General features: G+C 33.5%; 1 protein-coding gene across 7 annotated transcripts in view; it reads right to left on the bottom strand.

The window, feature by feature from the left end:
• KANSL1L (KAT8 regulatory NSL complex subunit 1 like) overlaps nucleotides 1–18,864 on the bottom strand; it is a 113,191-nt gene that overhangs the window by 73,631 nt on the left and 20,696 nt on the right. For all 7 annotated transcript variants that reach the window (XM_074364066.1, XM_074364067.1, XM_074364063.1 and 4 more), the window contains one exon: nucleotides 3,116–3,257. In XM_074364066.1, coding sequence (XP_074220167.1) covers nucleotides 3,116–3,257 — 142 coding nt within the window. The remainder of the gene's footprint in view (nucleotides 1–3,115; nucleotides 3,258–18,864) is intronic.

The raw sequence follows: 18,864 nt of genomic DNA, 5'->3' as shown, positions 1-18,864 counted from the left end.
AAAAGAGAAATTAAGAAAACAATCCTATTTACAACGACTTCAAAAAGAATAAAATACCTAGGAATAAACCTAAGGACATAAAAGACATGTACTTTGAAAAGTATAAGACACTAATGAAAGAAATTGAAGACAACACAAATAGATGGAAAGATATACCGTGTTCATGGATTAGAAGCGTTAATATTGTTAAAACGACCAAACTACCCAAAGCCATCTAAGACTCAATGCAAAATATCAAGGGCATTTTTCACAGAGCCAGAAAAAATGATTTAAAAATTTGTATGGAAACACAAAAGACCCCAAATGGCCAAAACAACCTTGAGAAAGAATAGAGCTAGAGAAATCACACTCCCTGACTTCAGACTATACTACAAAGCTACAGTAACATACTACAAAGCTACAGTAAAACAATACAGCACTGACACAAAAACCGACACTTAGATCAATGGAACACAATAGAGATCCTCCAAATAAATACATGCAGTTATGGTCAATTAATCTACACCAAAGGAGGCAAGAATATACAATGGAGAAAAGACAATCTCTTCAATAAGTGGTGCTGGGAAAACCGGACAGCTACATGTAAAAGAATGAAATTAGAACATTCTCTAACACCATACACAAAAGTAAACTCAAAATGGATTAAAGACCTAAATGTAAGAACAGAAACCATAAAATTCCTAAAAGAAAACATAGGCAGAACACTCTTTGACATAAATCATAGCAATATTTTTTTTGGATCTGTCTCCAAAAGCAAAGGAAATAAAAGCAAAAATAAACAAATGGGATCTAATTAAACTTAAAAAAAGCTTTTGCAAGGCAAAGGAAATCACTGACAAAATGAAAAGACAACCTATTCAATGGAAGATAATATTTGCAAATGATAGGACCACTAAAGGGTTAATATCCAAAATTTATAAACAGCTCATACAACTCAACAGCAAAAAAACCAAATAACCCAATCAAAAAATAGCAGAAGACCTAAACAGACATTTTTCCAAAGAAGACATACAGATGGCCAACAGGCACACGAACAGATTCTCAACATTGTTAATCATCAGAGAAATGTAAATTAAAACCACATATCACCTCACACCTGTCAGAATGACTATCATCAAAAAGAACACAAATAACAAATGTAGGCAAGGATGTGGAGAAAAAGGGAACCATAGTACACTGCTGGTGGGAATGTAAATTGCTGTAGCCACTGTAGAAAAAGTATAGAAATTTCCCAAAAAACTAAAAATAGAACTACCATATGACCGAACAATTCCACTCTTGGGTATATATCCGAAGAAAATGAAAACACTAATTTAAAAAGATACATGCAACCCAATGTTCTTAGCAGATTATTTAATAGCCAAGATATGGAAGCAACCTAAATGTCCATCAACAGATAAATTCAAGAAGCTAAAACAACAGTAAAATAGCAAACCCAATAAAAATGAAACAAAAAATTGAAAGAGCCAAAAATAATGTGTTAGAAAAGAGAAAGATCAATAAGCCCCCAAATTTTCTGGAATAAAAAAACTAGTAACACAGACACAAAATTTTTGAAAATTTAAGAAAAATAATGTGAGGGTACTTTTGCATTAAAAGCAAACTTATAAAACTATATAATCAAGATAGATGTATAGATTTGTAAGTCCAGTAACAAATTTATACACATATGAAAACTCAATATATGACAAAAGTGATAATTTCAACTAGAAAGTAAAGATAAATTACTGTAATTTATAAAAAGGTGCTGGAATGACCATCCACATCCAAATAGAAAGTTAGATTATTACCTCACAACAAACACAGAAATAAATAGCAGGGGTAGGATCTTTTTGAAGACACAGAAAGACACAATCCATAAAGAGAAACAGCATACAATTATGTTGAAATTAAAATCTCTGTTCAAAAATAGATATACCAAAAAAATGAAAAAAGATAAGTTAATTCTTAGACAAAATTTGATAGTTAATTACACTAAGAATCAATTTCCCTATATTCATGAGCAATTAAATTAAAACAGTAATAAAATATTTCACTCCCATTATACCGTAATTAAGAGACCAAAAAATATAAAGTGTTGGCATGGGAAACCAGGAGCTCTCGTGCACTGCCAGTGAAAATACTGATTAGCCAATCTCATCACTGAGTATAGGAAAGCTGAAGTTAGTCATGCCTAACTTCCAGCACTTCCACTTTGAGGTTTATCCCCAAGAAAACCTCTCCACAGGCCCATCAAAAACACACACAAGACAGTCACTGCAGTATTGCAGTATTGTTTTTACTGGTATAAAAACTGAAACGACATACATGCCTACCAACAGAAAACAGAGCAGATAAACATCCGTTGTATTCACACAATTCCATTCCATTCATACATTTAAACATCATACAGGAAGTATAAAAATATATAAAAATTATGCTGAGCAAAAACAAGCAAGTTGCAAGAGTCTGTAGTGTAAATATCACTCGGTTGGACTTTAAAAGCAGGGAAAAATAAATTTTTTTTATAGATACAGATAAACATTTATGTGCCAATAGTATAGAATATACATAAAAGTAACAGCTATCAAAAAACGTTGGAATCACAATAGTGGTTACAGTGGCATGGGGAAAGGGTATGGGATCAGGAAGGACCATACAAGTACTCCAGTAGTACAGACAATGCTTTATTAGTCTGAAAACTAAACCCAAACTAGTAAAATTTAATATTTAACCAATTTGGGGATGGGTATATAGGTATTCATTACAATGCTCTCTAGAACTTTTTGTGTTTATAGTTTTCCTTAAAACAACCAAAAAAACTCTAAAGAGATTCCAATAAGATACACTCAGAATTTCTCTCATATGCTCAAATAAATGCCAACAAAGTAGAGCTTTATATGTATATCATTTCTATTAACTGGAATCCAATAAAGAAGTTCTGAATTGTTCAATATGATAAAATGATAGTGGTAAATACAAAGGTATTACAAAGATAGTGTCAACTTACAGAGTATATCAAAAAGCTTAACATTAACTACACTTTTATAAAGACTTACAACAATTATTTTGTGTGAAGAGATGAGGACAAACTGAAACTAATAATTTTTTTTTAAACAGAGGACACAGACAATACCTTGGAGGCACGAATCTGCCTGTGAACATCCGTTAGTTGTTGGATTTTGTATTCTAGCTCTGAAATCTGGGCTTGAAGCCATGTCCATCGGCTGCCAACTCTTGCTCTGTCTACAAGCCACTTCCATTCAGTACTACAGTTACTGTGAACAAGACAAACACTGTTAGTCAAAGCACAAAGGCAATCAAGTTTTCACAGAGATTGTGTAATAACTTCCTTGACTTCTGTCATGCAATCTCAGATTCCTTTACAAAGCATCTAATTACATGAAAAAGAATGGCATATCAACTTCTCATCAAAAATTTGATTTCCTTATCTTTCTATCCCACAAACACCTGTTTTTATTCAATACTGTGTATCCTGTAGTAGGATAATCTCCTTGATATTTAATATTTTATTAATGCTCAAGCTCTGAAATAGGAGTGGGCCGACAAAGGAAAAGAAAGAATGACAAGACTAACACCATGCAAAAACTGTTACATGAGGCTTTCATATGTAAGTAGATATCAAGTGTCGGACAAGCCATTTGAGCTGTGCTAGATCTAAATTCACGTAACAAACCATAGAGTACTCAATTTTACTATATGTAATTTTCATTTGCTAAAACAAAAATCACTATTAGCTAATTAAATACTTACAATCAAGTTTTTTAAATGTCAAAAATTATCAAAATGAACACTTTGCTACATTTCAAATAAGCATATCAACTATACATGTGAGATGTTTATTAAGATAAACAGCTTGTTAAAAAACTGATTCCCAGAATTTACAGCTTAGAGATGACAAAGAATTTATATTAAGCCGTTCATGATTCTTTGAAAATAAGAGTAGAATCTTAGCTTCTCTATCTTTTGGCAAGGGCACTGCTCTAAACCATAGTTTGTGAGATTACAAATTAATTACGTTATGAAAATGTTCCAACCAGACCAACTGGAAAACAATCACTTGGGAGTAAGAGAAAGAGAGAGAGGGAGGGAGGGAGGGGGAGGGGGGAGAGAGAGAGAGAGAGAGAGAGAGAGAGAGAGAGAGAGAGAGAGAGAGAGAGTGTGTGTGTGTGTGTGTGTGAGAGATAATTAGGAGCTTCAGATTGCCAAGGAAGAAACTGAAGAAGGTATGACTGAAGAAATTGAAGGGTAGTAACTACTTAAAGGCAAAACACAAACTTCATGAAAAACCTGTCTAAAAACCACATTTACTGTCCCCATAGAATGTGGGGACATCAGAAGTGTACCCTAATGGAAACTATAGCCTTTGAGTGATAATGATGTTTCAATGTAGGTTCATAAATTGTTACAAATACACTACCTTTGTTCAATATATTGGTAGTGGGGTAAATCATATCTGTGTGGAGTCAGGGGGTATATGGGAACTCTGTATTTTCCACTCAATTTTTCTGTATACCTAAAATTGCTCTCAAAGATAAACTATTAAGTTTTATGCATTTAACCATAATGAAGTAACTTTCACATAAACTTTAGCCAAAAAGTTTGTTCTAAGAGGTCATTTGTTGTCAGAGAAACAGAATTATTGTAGCTTACTATATAGAATGTATTCATTATAACAGGATTTTACATTATATCAGTGTTTCCAAAAAGCTGCTTTTTAAAAAGATTCTAATTGCATGCAATGTGACTGCAGAGATCATCACAGAAATTAGGACTTTTCTTGGTATTATTAATCAGTTTATAGATATTGTGATTTTGTAAATGTGACATGTTTAAAAAACACTTTTTAAACTATGGACAAAATTTAAAATGCCTATTCAAAGTAGATAAACAAGATGATACTGTATAGCACAGGGAAATATATATAAGACCTTGTGGTAGCTCACAGTGAAAAAAATGTGACAATGAATATATGTATCTTCATGTATAACTGAAAAATTGTGCTCTACACTGGAATTTGACACAACATTGTAAAATGACTATAACTCAAAAAATGTTTAAAAAAATGTCTATTCAAAATATACTATTCAGAGATAATATGAATAACATTAACTGCCAATCACAGAATTAGTGAAGAGGGCAAGGGCCACATCAGTAGTTGCACAGGTGAGGGTAAAGTATTGGATTTTATGCAAAAAGGAAGTTATTGGTGAGACAGTAACAAAAACACTTTTTGAGCAGTCTGACTGCTAGGTGGAGAAAGCATTGTAGCATTGTACTGGGACATAAGAGTAAATAAGGAAACCAATCAGGATGCAACTATAACCATCCGGGTGTGGTACAGATAATAGTGATCTCTAAATATATTTCATGTGCTGTCCTACATTTCCCAGCCCTCACTGCACTTAGGTTGGAGTCATGTGACTAGTTCTGAACAGCAGGCTGTGGGCTAAAGTGACACGGTCATTTCCAGTCCACCTGACCACCTTCAAAGCCACTAGTGCAGACAGTATAGCTACAAGATGGAAGACGATCACAGCTCAAACCACACCGCACTTTATGTAAGCCGCAGCAAACCTCTGCCGGGTTAAACTACTGAGATTAGGTGATTGTTACTCTAGGGCCTATTCTGACTAAAATACTCAATAAAAGATGAAAATGGCCTGGACTAGAAATGGGGCAGGAGATAAAGAAGAAATAAAAATAAAAGGATGTATTCAAGGTTGATTTTAAAATTGACAGGACTTGCAGAAGTATGGTGTGGGAGTAAACATGGAGAAATCAAAGATGATCTTAAACATTCTTTCATTAAATTTTGATCCAGCTGGAAAATTTTCCTATAACATGTAATTTTCCTTGGTTATCAAACTGATGATTAGCTTGTGGTCGAATATAATAGAGAAAAAGAAAAATTTATGGAGTTCATGTTACTGTACTTCTTGTAAAAATACTGTGATACTGAAACTAAGTTTACAAAAACAAGTTTTATGTTCATATCTGACATTAAATTATACTACCATAGAAAAATAGTAATATCAAATTAAATGTAAGTAAACTAAATAATGCTGGGGCTTTGTGGTATGTGAAATGAATTTTCTGTAATGGATACTTTAGCCTACATTTTAACAGGAGTGAATAAAATCTGTTTGCTATGCTTGGAAGTGGTAACCCATCTTCTCCACCAAAAATGCTCCCTTGTTTGAAAATATGTCTTTCTGAAAAATATTTATGGTGGTAAACATGTTACAGATAAGTATATGGCTGTCTCATTCAAAGGAGATTAACACCTGTTGTACCCCAAAGTCAAAACATGTTTTATGTAAACAATTTACATAACCAATGATGTAATGGCTTATATAACTTACAGTGTAACCAATCAGAACACAGCTGATGCAACAACAAACCAGTAAGAATATGAGGCATAGAGTTGTCTAGACTCCCAAGTTAGCATGTAAGCCTGACATGCCAGGCCACTAAGAACACTGACTCCCTGCACTCCCTCCGGAGTGCGCTGAACTGATCACAGAGTACTGCATGCCCCGATCTTCACTGGAAGCAGGGGGCTCCTACTTCCAGTGAAGGTCAGGGCAAAGGCATCTGTGAGTGGAGACCACCTGGGCAATGACACTAGTCAGTCTCCAGAGAGGCAGTGTGTGCCTTCAATCCCCATCCTTGCTTGTTTGCAGTCAGCACTTACCTTGTGGAAGGAAGGAAGTACAAGCTGTTTAAACCAAGTGGTTTTGAGTACAATTTTTATTGGTACTAACTTATGGTCAACATCATGAACTTACATCACTGTTTTGACCTTGAAGTGCAGTTTGTTCCTCAGAATAAGACAGAACTTTCTAATGTTACATCTTAAGTTACCAAGACTTAGAGAAAAACTTGTATAAATTAACTTTGCTTTTAATATAAAGACCTTGTTAGCTTACTAATAACAATGAGTTAACTATGATAAAAAATCAAAAAAGAACATCTAATTATGAAAAGTGACAATCCCAAGAAAAGTAATGTCTGTTCCAGGGAAAATAACATTAAATTAGGCGAAACTTCTCCATCGGTGTTTGCTCACCTAGAGAGCTTACCCTTCCTTAAAATTTGATTCCTTTAGACCAGAGGATGGCAAACTTTTCCTGTAAAGAGGTAGACAGAAAATATTTGCTTTGTGGATCACATGGCCTTTTTATAAACTATTCAACTCTGCTGTTATAGCATGAGAGCAGCCATAAATGAATGGGTGTAACCATGTTCCAATTAAACTTTCTATATAAAATCAGCCAACAGGCCAGATTTGGTCCACGGGCCTGAGATGGAGGGTATTTTCGTACGCTTCCTATGCTTCCCAAGGGATTATGACTTCCTTTAATGAAATGTCTTTTCAAATCTTTTGCTCATATTTAATCAGGTTATCTTCTTATTGATTGGTACAAGACCTATGTCAGACCACATGTATCAGAAATATTTATAGCTTCCAATCTGTAGCTTGCCTTTCATTTTCCTAATGGTGTTTTTGAGCAGCAAAAGATTCTAAGTTTTTCTAATTCATCTAATTTTGATGAAGCCCAATTTATCAAACTTTCCTTTTATGGATAGTTTTTATGTCCCAAGAAATCTTTGTTTAATACTAAGTCATAAAGATTTATTCATGTTTCTAAATTATAAAAAAAAAAACTAGAGTTTTAGCTTTTAAATTCATAATCCAATTCAAATTAAGCTGTGTATTGTATGAGGTAAGAGTCCAGATTCATTATTTTCTATAGGATACCTAGTTCCTGAACCATTTGTCAAAAATCTTCTATAATCCTTTAATAGAAAAAAAAATTGAATAGATAAAAGACTATCTATTGAATACTATATGTTGTATATACACTTACATACACACACAGACCCCTTGATATCTATCATCTATCTACCTACCTATGTCAACACCTTGACCCACCCAATACCACACTATTATCGTAGTTTAAAGTAATTCTTAAAATCCAGCAGTGTAAATTTTCCAGCTTTGGTCTTTCTCAGTATTGTTTTAACCAATACAAATCAGCTTGTCAATTTCTTTAAAATTAAAGAAAAACTAACAGCATTTTGATAAGGATTACATTGCATCTATAGATTTATTGGTGGAGAATTAACATCTTAACAACACTGAATCTTCCAATCAATATGCTATTATTTCTCTGTATTTGCATACTATTAATTTCTCTCAGCTATGTTTTGTGTATTTAAAAAATTTACCTCCATTTCATGTTTATGGATGATAGTATATAGCATTCATAAATTATTTGGATGCCAGTATATAAAATACAATTGATTTTTGTATGGTAACCTTACATCCTTTGACCCTGTTAAATTCACTTACGAGTTTCAGTACCTTCTTCCTAGAGTCTTTAGGATTTTCTGTGTATATTATCATGTCAATGGCAGATATAGTTTTATTTACTTTTTAATCTGGATGCCTTTTATTATTTTTCTTATCTTACTGCACTGGCTAGGAATTCCAATATAATGTTAATTATAAGTTGTGTGAGTGGATATCCTTATCTTCTTCCTAATCTTACAGAGAAAGCATTCAGTCTTTCATAATTAAATGTAATGTTTGCTGTATACTATCTGTAAATGTCCTTTATCAGACTGAAGAAGTTTCTGTCGACTCTGGGTTTGTAGTGAGTTTTTATCATGAGGTTTGAATTCTATCAATATTTTTTGGTATCTATGGAAATTATATGTTGTTTTTCCTTTTTTTTTCTATGATTGGTTTTAAATGTTAAATCAACCTTGCTTCCTGTTACACACCCTTTTGGTCACGATGCATTTAAAAAAATATTTTGCTAGATTCTATTTGCTTTTTCATTAGAGATATTCTGCACCTACAGTCAAAGGAGTTATTGATGTGCTATTTTCCTATAATGTCTTTGTCTGGTTTTAAAATCAAGCTAATGCCAGCTTCATAAAATCAGTCAAGAAGTGTTCTATTTTTTGAAGGAGTTGTTTACTCCTTAAGTTTCAATAAAATTAATCTGGGCCTGGAGATTCCTATAGGGAAGGTTCTTAATTATTAATTTGATTTATCTTATTAACATACGGTTTTTCAAGTTATCTATTTCTTCTTCTGTCAGTTTTAGTAATTTGTGTCTTTCAAGTACTTAGTCCATTTCATCTAAGTTGTTGACCCTAATGGCATGAAAATGCCCTACTGTTCCCTGATTATTCTACTAATGCCTGAAACATCTACAGTGATGCTTTTATTTCTTTCTTGCTATTGGTAGTTTTTTCCTAATCAATCGAGCTAGTTTATCAATTAATCTTTTCAAAGAACCAGCTTTTGGTTTCACTGATTTTTCTCTATTGCTTTTGTGTTTTATATTTCATTGATTTCATGCTATCATTTTTTCCTTCTTGCTTTGGGTTTAAGTTGCTCATGTTTTTGCAGCTTCTTAAACAGAAGGCTTAGACTATAATCTGTATACCTTTCTTCTTTTCTAATATAAGCATTTATAACCACAAATTTTCATCTAAGCACAGCTTTACTAATCTAGTAGTGGCATCCCACAAAACTAGACATGCTGCATTTTCATTATCATTACATTTGAAACACTTTATACTCTCATGATTTCTTCTTTGATCCATGCTTTATTTGGGAATGTATAATTTAATTTCCATATTCAGACCTACATATTTGCATTTCTTACCATGTCTTCTTTCCTTTGTATAGAACTAAGTTTTCACTCAGTATCATTTTCTTTCAGCCTAAAGATCATTTTAAGATTTCTCATAGTGTAGGTATACTGATAGGAAATTTTCTGCTTATTTGGAAGGATTGTTTTACCTTTATTTATGAAATAATTAAATTTCAAAAAAATGATTTTTTCTTTCCTTTCAGCACTTTAAATATATCATCTTATTGGGGTTTTTTTTGTTTGTTTGTTTTTGTTTTTTTGGCTTGCTTACCTTCTGATGAGAAGTCAGCAGTGAGTTTTTTTTCTTTGCTTCCCTATATAAAATGGCTTTTTTTCCTTCTCTTACTGCTTTTCAGATTTTCTCTGTATCACTAGAACTTGGTGATTTGACTATAATACATGTTGGTATGGTTTTGTTTTTAATCCTGCTTGAGATCTATTGAGATTCTTAGATCTATGGCTTTATGATTTTCAGCAAATTTAGAAAAATTCTGGCCATTATCTTTCTTAATATTTTTGCCTCTCCCACACCTTAAATCTAAAATTCCAATTACATATACGTTAGAACTTTTGCGTCCAGGTCACTAACATTCAGTTCATTTTCTTTTTGGTCTTTTTACTCTATGAGCTTCAATTTGGATAATTTGTTGCTATATGTTAAATTTTATTAACCACTTCTTCTTAATGTTTAGCTTCTTGTTAAACTGAAACAATAGTTTTCAATTCAGATATTGTATTTTTCCCCCTGAAAGCTAAGTGGTTCTTTATTGTATCTTCAATTTCTCTCAGAAGTTTGTGTTTTCCTTTTAAGTCTTTGAGCATGCTTACCATATTTTAGATATTTTAAAGTCCCTGCCAACTAATCTCATCGTATCTGTCATTTCTGTGTCTGTCTCTATTGAGCATTTTTCTCCTCCTCTTTTGCATGTCTAATAGTTGGTTATATATACATGTGTATACATATATATATGTATATAAATACACACACATTTACTATGGACACTATGAATACAATGTTAAATTTCTCGATTTTTTGGTCTTTCTTTACAGACTAATGAATTTTGTTTCAACGGGTTATTAAATTATTGTTCAACTTCATTCTTTTCAGCTTTAAGACTTGTTAGAGCAGGTATAGAGTAGCCATTAGAAAAAAGGGCAAACTCAGCCTTACTCTTGAAGTGTGACCATTTGGGGGTCTGTATTGAATGCTGTAGATGTTCAACAAAGTCTCTCCACTCTGCTTATTTAGAACTCAAACATCTCTCAACCTTGTATGAGCACTGGAAATTGTTCGGATTACAATCTCCTAACAGTTTTTTTGTGTGTCCTTATGGAGTTTCTCCTGTAGTGAATAGTGGAGTATTTAACAAAAATCTCAAGAGGACCACATGAAGATTTCACATGGTCTTTCTTTGCATACATAGGTCCTTCCTCTCTAGCATTCTAATCTTCTGATTCCAGCTAACTCAGCCTCCCCAACTCTAATCTTTATCTCATTCAAGCAAGACCACTTGACTTTCCTCTCCTTGATATCTGAAAGAACTCAGGCAGAAAACCAGGACAAACAAAGGGTTCACCACATCTGTTTCTCTTTTCTCAGGAATCACTGAATCTCTGACCTCTGCTGCCTCATATCCATTTTCTGTAAATGACTGTTCCATGTATTTTCTCCAGTTTTCTAGTTATTTACAGCCAAGGAGAAAGTGTAGTACCAGTAACCGCACTCCATTAAGACTAGAACTCAAAGAACTTTTACACATGTGTGTATGTGCTCGCTCTAAAACACTTCTACTTTGTTTCCAATATTTCATGCTCAGAATTTCATTGCCTTTAAAACAAAACAAAACAAAACTAGAGTTGCAGTTTAAGGCCAGAATCTTTAAAAAAAAAAAAAAACAAACAAACCCTGAAAGTGATTTATGGATTCCTGTTTTGGGTGTTCCTCGACTATTTCACGGAAGCAGAGCTCTTTATCCACCCTGTGTCACACATGTATCTACCTTTCAACTGTTCTGTAAGAAAAAAGTTAAATTATGTTTGAGTCACTATAGTTTTAAGGCTCTTCGTTACAACTTAGTCTTTATGCTAAATGTTATACACAGAAACTTCTTATAACCAATAGAGTGGACCGTAAGACAAACCCAAAACATGTGGTACTAACTTAGAGGTAAGGCAAAAAGCAGACAGGAAAGAGACACAGGTTGGTGATCCTTTCTATATTACACTATACTATATAGACTATTCCAGCAAAACATGATCATTTAAAAGAGAGACCAAGTACCTATCAAGACTACAGTTCTAGCAGAAGCAGCTAGAAAAAATCATAATGTTGTAATGCATTGGCTGTTCCCTGTTGTTTTAAGCCTGATATAAATGAATTTAGGCAAGAATTAGTTCATTCACAAGTAGAAAAAAAAAGAATACAACTCTTCTTAGGGAGGCTCTTTCTGATTACAGCCTACCTCTAACTTAAATGGGTAATCCAATAACACAGGGCCTTGAAGGAATAGAAAAGCCAACTGCTTCTCTAGATACTGCTACCAACAACAAAAAAATGTATTTCAAGAATGTCTCTTAACCACAAATGACAAATGCTGGAGAGGCTGTGGAGAAAGGGGAACCCTCCTACACTGCTGGTGGGAATGCAGTTTGGTGCAGCCACTGTGGAAAACAGTATGGAGATTCCTCAAAAGACTAGGAATAGACTTACCATATGACCCAGGAATCCCACTCCTGGGCATATATCCAGAAGGAACCCTACTTCAGGATGACACCTGCACCCCAATGTTCATAGCAGCACTATTTACCAATAGCCAAGACACGGAAACAGCCTAAATGTCCATCAACAGATGACTGGATAAAGATGTGGTATATTTATACAATGGAATACTATTCAGCCATAAAAACCAACAACATAACACCATTTGCAGCAACATGGATGTTACTGGAGAATGTCATTCTAAGTGAAGTAAGCCAGAAAGAGAAAGAAAAAAATACCATATGAGATCGCTCATATGCAGAATCTAAAAAACAAACAAACAAAAAAACATAAATACAAAACAGAAACAGACTCATAGACATAGAATACAAACTTGTGGTTGCCAGGGGGATGGGGGGTGGAAAGGGACTGGGATTTCAAAATGTAGAACAGATAAACAAGATTGTACTGTGTAGCACAGGGAAATATATACAGGATCTTGTGGTGGCTCACAGAGAAAGAGAATGTGACAATGAATCTATGTATGTTCATGTATAACTGAAAAATTGTGCTCTACACTGGAATTTGACACAACATTGTAAAATGACTATAATTCAATAAAAAAAATGTTTAAAAAAAAGAAAAAGAATGTCTCTTAAGAATTCTAAGCCACATAATGGGAGACAGCCTAGGAGGAGAAGTCAGATTGACTGCTACCCAAATGTACTGTTTCAGGTGGACGCAAGGTAGCAATCATTAAATTGAAAGAGAGCTAGATGGTCTAAGGAAAATAACTAGTAAATTAGCTAGTTTGTAGGCTTAACCAACTGTGACCAGGTGAGATCTCTGGCTATGGTATTTTCACATATAGCCGACTGGAAGCAAATACAATGGAAACCTACATTTTGGAGGCAATTCTGTTAACAACAACAACAAAAATAAAGCCTAGCATGTTCTACCTGGGGAGCCCAAATCTGCTCCAACAATAAACCGGGTGAGAATCCAGCGCAGCCTCCAATAAGGGTGTACTTCCCAACACCCATTTCAGATACAAACACAAAGGATGATGGATAAGGAATAATTCCCCAAGTGTAAAGTCAGGGACTATGGAAAACAAGGGAACTTTTCTCAGAAAGCAGAATTGAGATTCTACCAAGACCTTACTCCACTTTCAAAGCAGGAAGTCTTATTAATCGTTGTAAGATCCAGGAACTATCATGTATATCCCATTCTTCTCTTTTCCCAGTGGGAGTTTTATTGTAGCTATCTCTACTCTAATATACTTATAAGAAACAAGAAGGCAAGAGGGTTAGAAAACTTGTCTATCAGTTTATAGGTTACCACAACATAAGGAACCACATCTGGATCTGAAAGAGAGGACTTTACTCCACCCATTGAATGTGGCTTTGTGTCATAATCTTAATACATTGTACAATTCTGCCTAGAATTATGGCAAAACCCACTGTGTCAACTATCTAAACTGAAATTTTCAATATTAGTTTAAAAGGATTCACACATCAGATCAGCATATTTACTCTTGTTCTCTCCTACCATCTATCACTCCCTCCACCAAGTCAAAGAAAGGAAAGGAGAAATCAAAAATGGAGAGGTCAGGGAATACTTATGTATTCTATCAATACCATCCCCTTTCTCTTATATGGGAAGAATTTTGAAAGTTAATGGTCTGTTAAATAGTCTTAATTGTGCTTTTAAAAGCCTTGCATAGTATCAAACATTGATAAATAGGGACATATACATAAAACAAATAAATGAATTTTTTAAAAACTAACCAAAACACACTTGCTAAAGGATCAGTCTGAAGTCCTGCACCTCAGCAGTTCAACAAGCACTGTCTGTGTGCATGTGTGTGTGTGTGTATGCATGTGTTTATATGAGTGCATACTTCTTTTGTTCAGGAAGCTAGGCTACCGTGTAGTGTTTCCAAACTATACACTGCACAAGGGCAGCTTAAAGGACAAGCAGGACTAAAATCCAGCAAGAGTTCTGCACTCCAAGCCCTGCAATAACAAATCTAAATCTACCCAGAGGAAGGGGCATCTTTTCCTACTGCACATAAATGGGCTAGTGATGGTCCTGCTAGTTACTATGATGGGCACTGAAAAGAAATAAGATAAAACAGGATTAGACTGCCTTGTTACTCAAAAAGTTGACTACCACTAACCGAGAATTGAGTACAGGCATTTTGACTATAACAGCATATATGCATTCCTGAATAACCCCATGTCCTGTAAAATAAAAAGAGCTGAAATTATGGAAAAAAATAGAATTAGAGCCAGATGACTCAAAATCTATGGAATTTAGAACTACAAAGTCCTAACAAAACAATAAAAATCCTTATAAAAATATTGGTATAGTTAAGTTTCCACTGGCATGTGCATCAAGAATAAGTCAGCCCATCCTTTTAAAGCTTCATTTCCTGGAACTTGTGTTTCTTCCTTTGATGTAGGTCCTTGAAGACATTCATTTCTAATAGAGACCAGTTTAATAAAAATTTAAAATATCATCCAGAGATAGCCTTCTTCATCAATCAATTTCTTTTTAACACAGAAGTACTGTCTTTACAGCTTCTTCAACGAAACCTGCAACTTTCTCAGATCTTTCAGCATACTGGAATATACAGCAATTTTTGACCAATAAACCAGTAACCAATTGTAATGTAGAAAGATACTTTCACAGAATTTTCAGCGTTTTTCTTATACTACTAAAGCTTTCTCTTTAGTTGTGAAAAAGCTTGCCCTTGATCATTCCAAAACATTAACGTGTTTGAAGTGGTTTGGGAAAAAAAAAGTTTAAGCCTAATTCCGCATTGTACTGACGTCATTCCTCTATATGCCAAATGTTAAAATTAAAAGTTTTTCAGGGAGAAAGAAAATTGTTTAAGTCAGAAATTCAGATATGCATAAAGAGAAAGAACACTGGAGCAAAGTGAATGTAAAGTAACAACTTTTATCTTTCTTATTCTTAATGGATCCAACAGATAATAGATCTGTTTAAAATAATAATAACAACATAATCAATTATGCATGCAAATGTCCTTGTATGCTTATATATGCCTATATATGCTCATGTATAAGTGAAATGAATGATAGGTGTGATCCAAGAGACAAAGAGAATAGGTTTTTTTAGTTATTGTAAGGTTTTTACAGTAACTGAGAAGAGATAGAGTATAATTTGAAAGTAAAGGTGATCTGTATTACATTTTAAAGTATACGTGAGCATATTGAAAATAATGTTTTTTCCTGGTTTTTGTTTGTTTTTTATTTTGCTTTTAGCCTGTACGTGCTAGGATCACAGGGAGACTTTGTAAGGATGGTTTAAGTTCTCCTACAAGGTTTAATTTGTTATCATGTAAATATTCCAAAGCAGGCTGCCTTGTGCCATGCTGATAAGATTGGCCAGCCTTGTGCTATGTTGATAAGATTGATTTACTTCTTAAAATCACCTTATCCATTTTTTACTGAACTTTTTATGTAAAAACTAAAATCAATTAAAGAAAAAAAAAGAAAGTAAAGGTGGATTAGTTGAAATATATATGGCAAACTTTAGGGTAACCACTAAAAATTTTAAATAAGTTTAATTGATATGCTAAGAAAGGAAAGAAAGCAGAATTATATAAAATGTTCATTTAAAACTACAAAAGGCAGAAAATATGTGGAAGACAAAAAAAGGAGAAAGAACAAGGGCAACAAATAAAAAAGTGACAAATGTGGTAGGTATTAATCTACTACATCAATAATCATTTTAAACAACAATGGTCTAAATACACTAATTAAAAGACAAAAATTGTCAGAGTGGATCAAAAAATAAGGCCCAACTATATGCTGTCTACACCAAACCCATTTTAAATATAAAGACACATCTAGATTAAAACTAAAGGGATAAGAAAGTTAGACCATGCTAACACTAATCAAAAGAAAGTGGATGTAGCTATATTAATTTCAGACAGAGCAGACTTCAAAGCAAGGAAAGTCACCATGGATAAAGAAAGGTATTACATAATAATAAAAGGGTCAACACTTCAAGAAGACAACTGTCCTTAATGTGCATGTGTCTAACAAAAGAGCATCAAATTACATGAGGCAAAACTGGTAGATGAACGTGAGAAGAAATAGATGAATCCACTATTATAGCTGGAGACTGAACACTTCCTCTATCAGAAATGCACAGATCGAACAGGCTGATTTCCTGTAAGGATAGAGCTGAACTCAACAGTACCATTAATCAACTGAGTATAATTGACATCTATAGCCTACTTCATCCAACAACAACAGATTACACATTCTTCTCAAGCTAACATGGAACATTCACCAAAGAGACCACATTTTAGGTGATAAGACATAATTCAACAAGTTTTAAAAATCAGAAATCATATAATGTCCTCTCTCAGGCCACAATGGAATTAAGTTATAAATCAATAACAGAAAGATTAACTGGAAAATCCCCTAAATACCTGGAGATTAAACAACATACTTCTAATTAACACATGGGGCAAAGAAGAAATCTCAGTAGAAATTTTAAAATATTATGAACTAAATGAAAATGCAAATACAAGTCATCAAAATTTGTGGGATGCAGCAGAAACAGTGTTAATGGGGAAAAGCATAAGAGAAAAACAGAACATACAGCATTAAATTAATATATTAGACAATAAGAGATAGGTAAAAATTAATCATCTAAGCTTCCACTTTAGGAAACTAGAAAAAAAAGAGCAAATTAAATCCAAAGTAAGTTGAAGAAAAAAATAATAAAAATCAGAGCAGAAATGAATGAAACTGAAACTATGAAATCAACTAAGAAAAACTGGTTCTTTGAAAAGATCAATAAAATCAATTAAGCCTTTGGCCAGGATAACTAGAATTAAAGAGAAATGACAGAAATTACTAACAAGAGAAATAAGAGACTTCATCACAGATCCTATGGACACTAAGCAGATAATAAAGAAATATCATGAACAACTCTAAGTCCATTAATTTGATAACCTAGGGGATATGGACCAATTCCTTGAAAGGTACTATCTGGCAAAACTCACACAAGAGGAAATAAACAATCTGAATAGGCCTGTATCTATTAAAGAAATTGAATCAATAATTTATAACCTCTAAAAACAAAAAATACCAGGCCCAAGTGGGTTCACTGGTAAATTCTACCAAAATTTAAGGAAGAAATTTTATCAGTTCTCTACAATCTCTTTCAGAAGATAGTAGCAGAGTGACTACTTCCTACTATGAGGCCAGCATTACCCTAATACTAAAACCAAAGACATTAAAAGAAAACTACAATCTCATGAAGATAAGTGCAAAAATCCTCAACAAAATATTAGCAAATTCAATTTAACAATGTATAAAAGGGCTTATACACCATAACCAAGTAGGATTTACCTCAAATATACAAAGCTGGCTCAGCATTCTAAGTCAACTAATGTAATCCATCACATCAACTTCATCATATCATTATCACATTATTACATCATCATCCCATCAAAAAGAAAGAAAATCATGTAATCATACTAATAGATGTACAAGAAGCATTTCACAAAGTACAACACCCATTCACAATAAAAACTCTCATTAAACTAGGAATAAAGGGAAATATCTACCAAAAACCTACAGCTACATTATACTTAATGGTGAGAAATCAGACACTTTTCCACTAAAATCAGGAAGAAGATGAGATATCCCCTCACCTCTCTTTTTCAATACTGTATTGGAAATTGTACTAATGCAGTAAGACAAGAAAATGAAATAAAATGTATACAGGTTTATAAGGAAGAAATAAACTCTGCTTGCAGATAACATGGGAAAAATCCAAAAGAATCATTTCTAAAGCTTATAACTAATAAGCAATTATAGCAAGGCTGCAGGATACAAAGTTGATATACAAAAGTCAACTGCTTTCCCATACAGCAGCAATGAGCAAGCCAAATCTGAATTAAAAACACATTACCATTTATGTTAGCATCCCCCAAAATGAAATACTTAGGTATAAATCTTACAAAATATGTACAAAATCTAGGAAGGTGAGGAAAACTACAAAACTATGATAAAAGATATCAAAGAACTAAATAAATAGAGACATATTCCATGCTTATGGATAGGAAGATGCAATATTGTCAATATGTCTTTTTCCCAACTTGACTTATAAATTCACTGCAATTCCAAGCAAAATCCCATCAAGCTATTTTGTGGATATCAACAAACTGATTCTAAAGTTTATATTGGGAGAAAAAACACCCAAGATAGCCAACACAACAATGAAGAACAGCAAAGTCAGAGCATTGACACTATCCATATGCAAGACTTAGTATAAAGCTATAGTAATCAAGATGGTGTGGTATTAGCAAAAGAATAGACAAATAGATTAATAGAACCTTACAGATAGCCCCCAAATAAACCCACATAAATATGGTCAACTGATCTTTGACAAAGAAATCAAGGCAATACAGTGGAGGAAGGATAGTGTTTTCAATAT

The sequence above is a fragment of the Camelus bactrianus genome, chromosome 5 (genome assembly GCF_048773025.1).
Source record: "Camelus bactrianus isolate YW-2024 breed Bactrian camel chromosome 5, ASM4877302v1, whole genome shotgun sequence".
NCBI lineage: Eukaryota > Metazoa > Chordata > Mammalia > Artiodactyla > Camelidae > Camelus > Camelus bactrianus.
The sequence above is the reverse complement of the archived record's forward strand: the minus strand, read 5'-3'. Positions and strand labels throughout refer to the sequence as shown.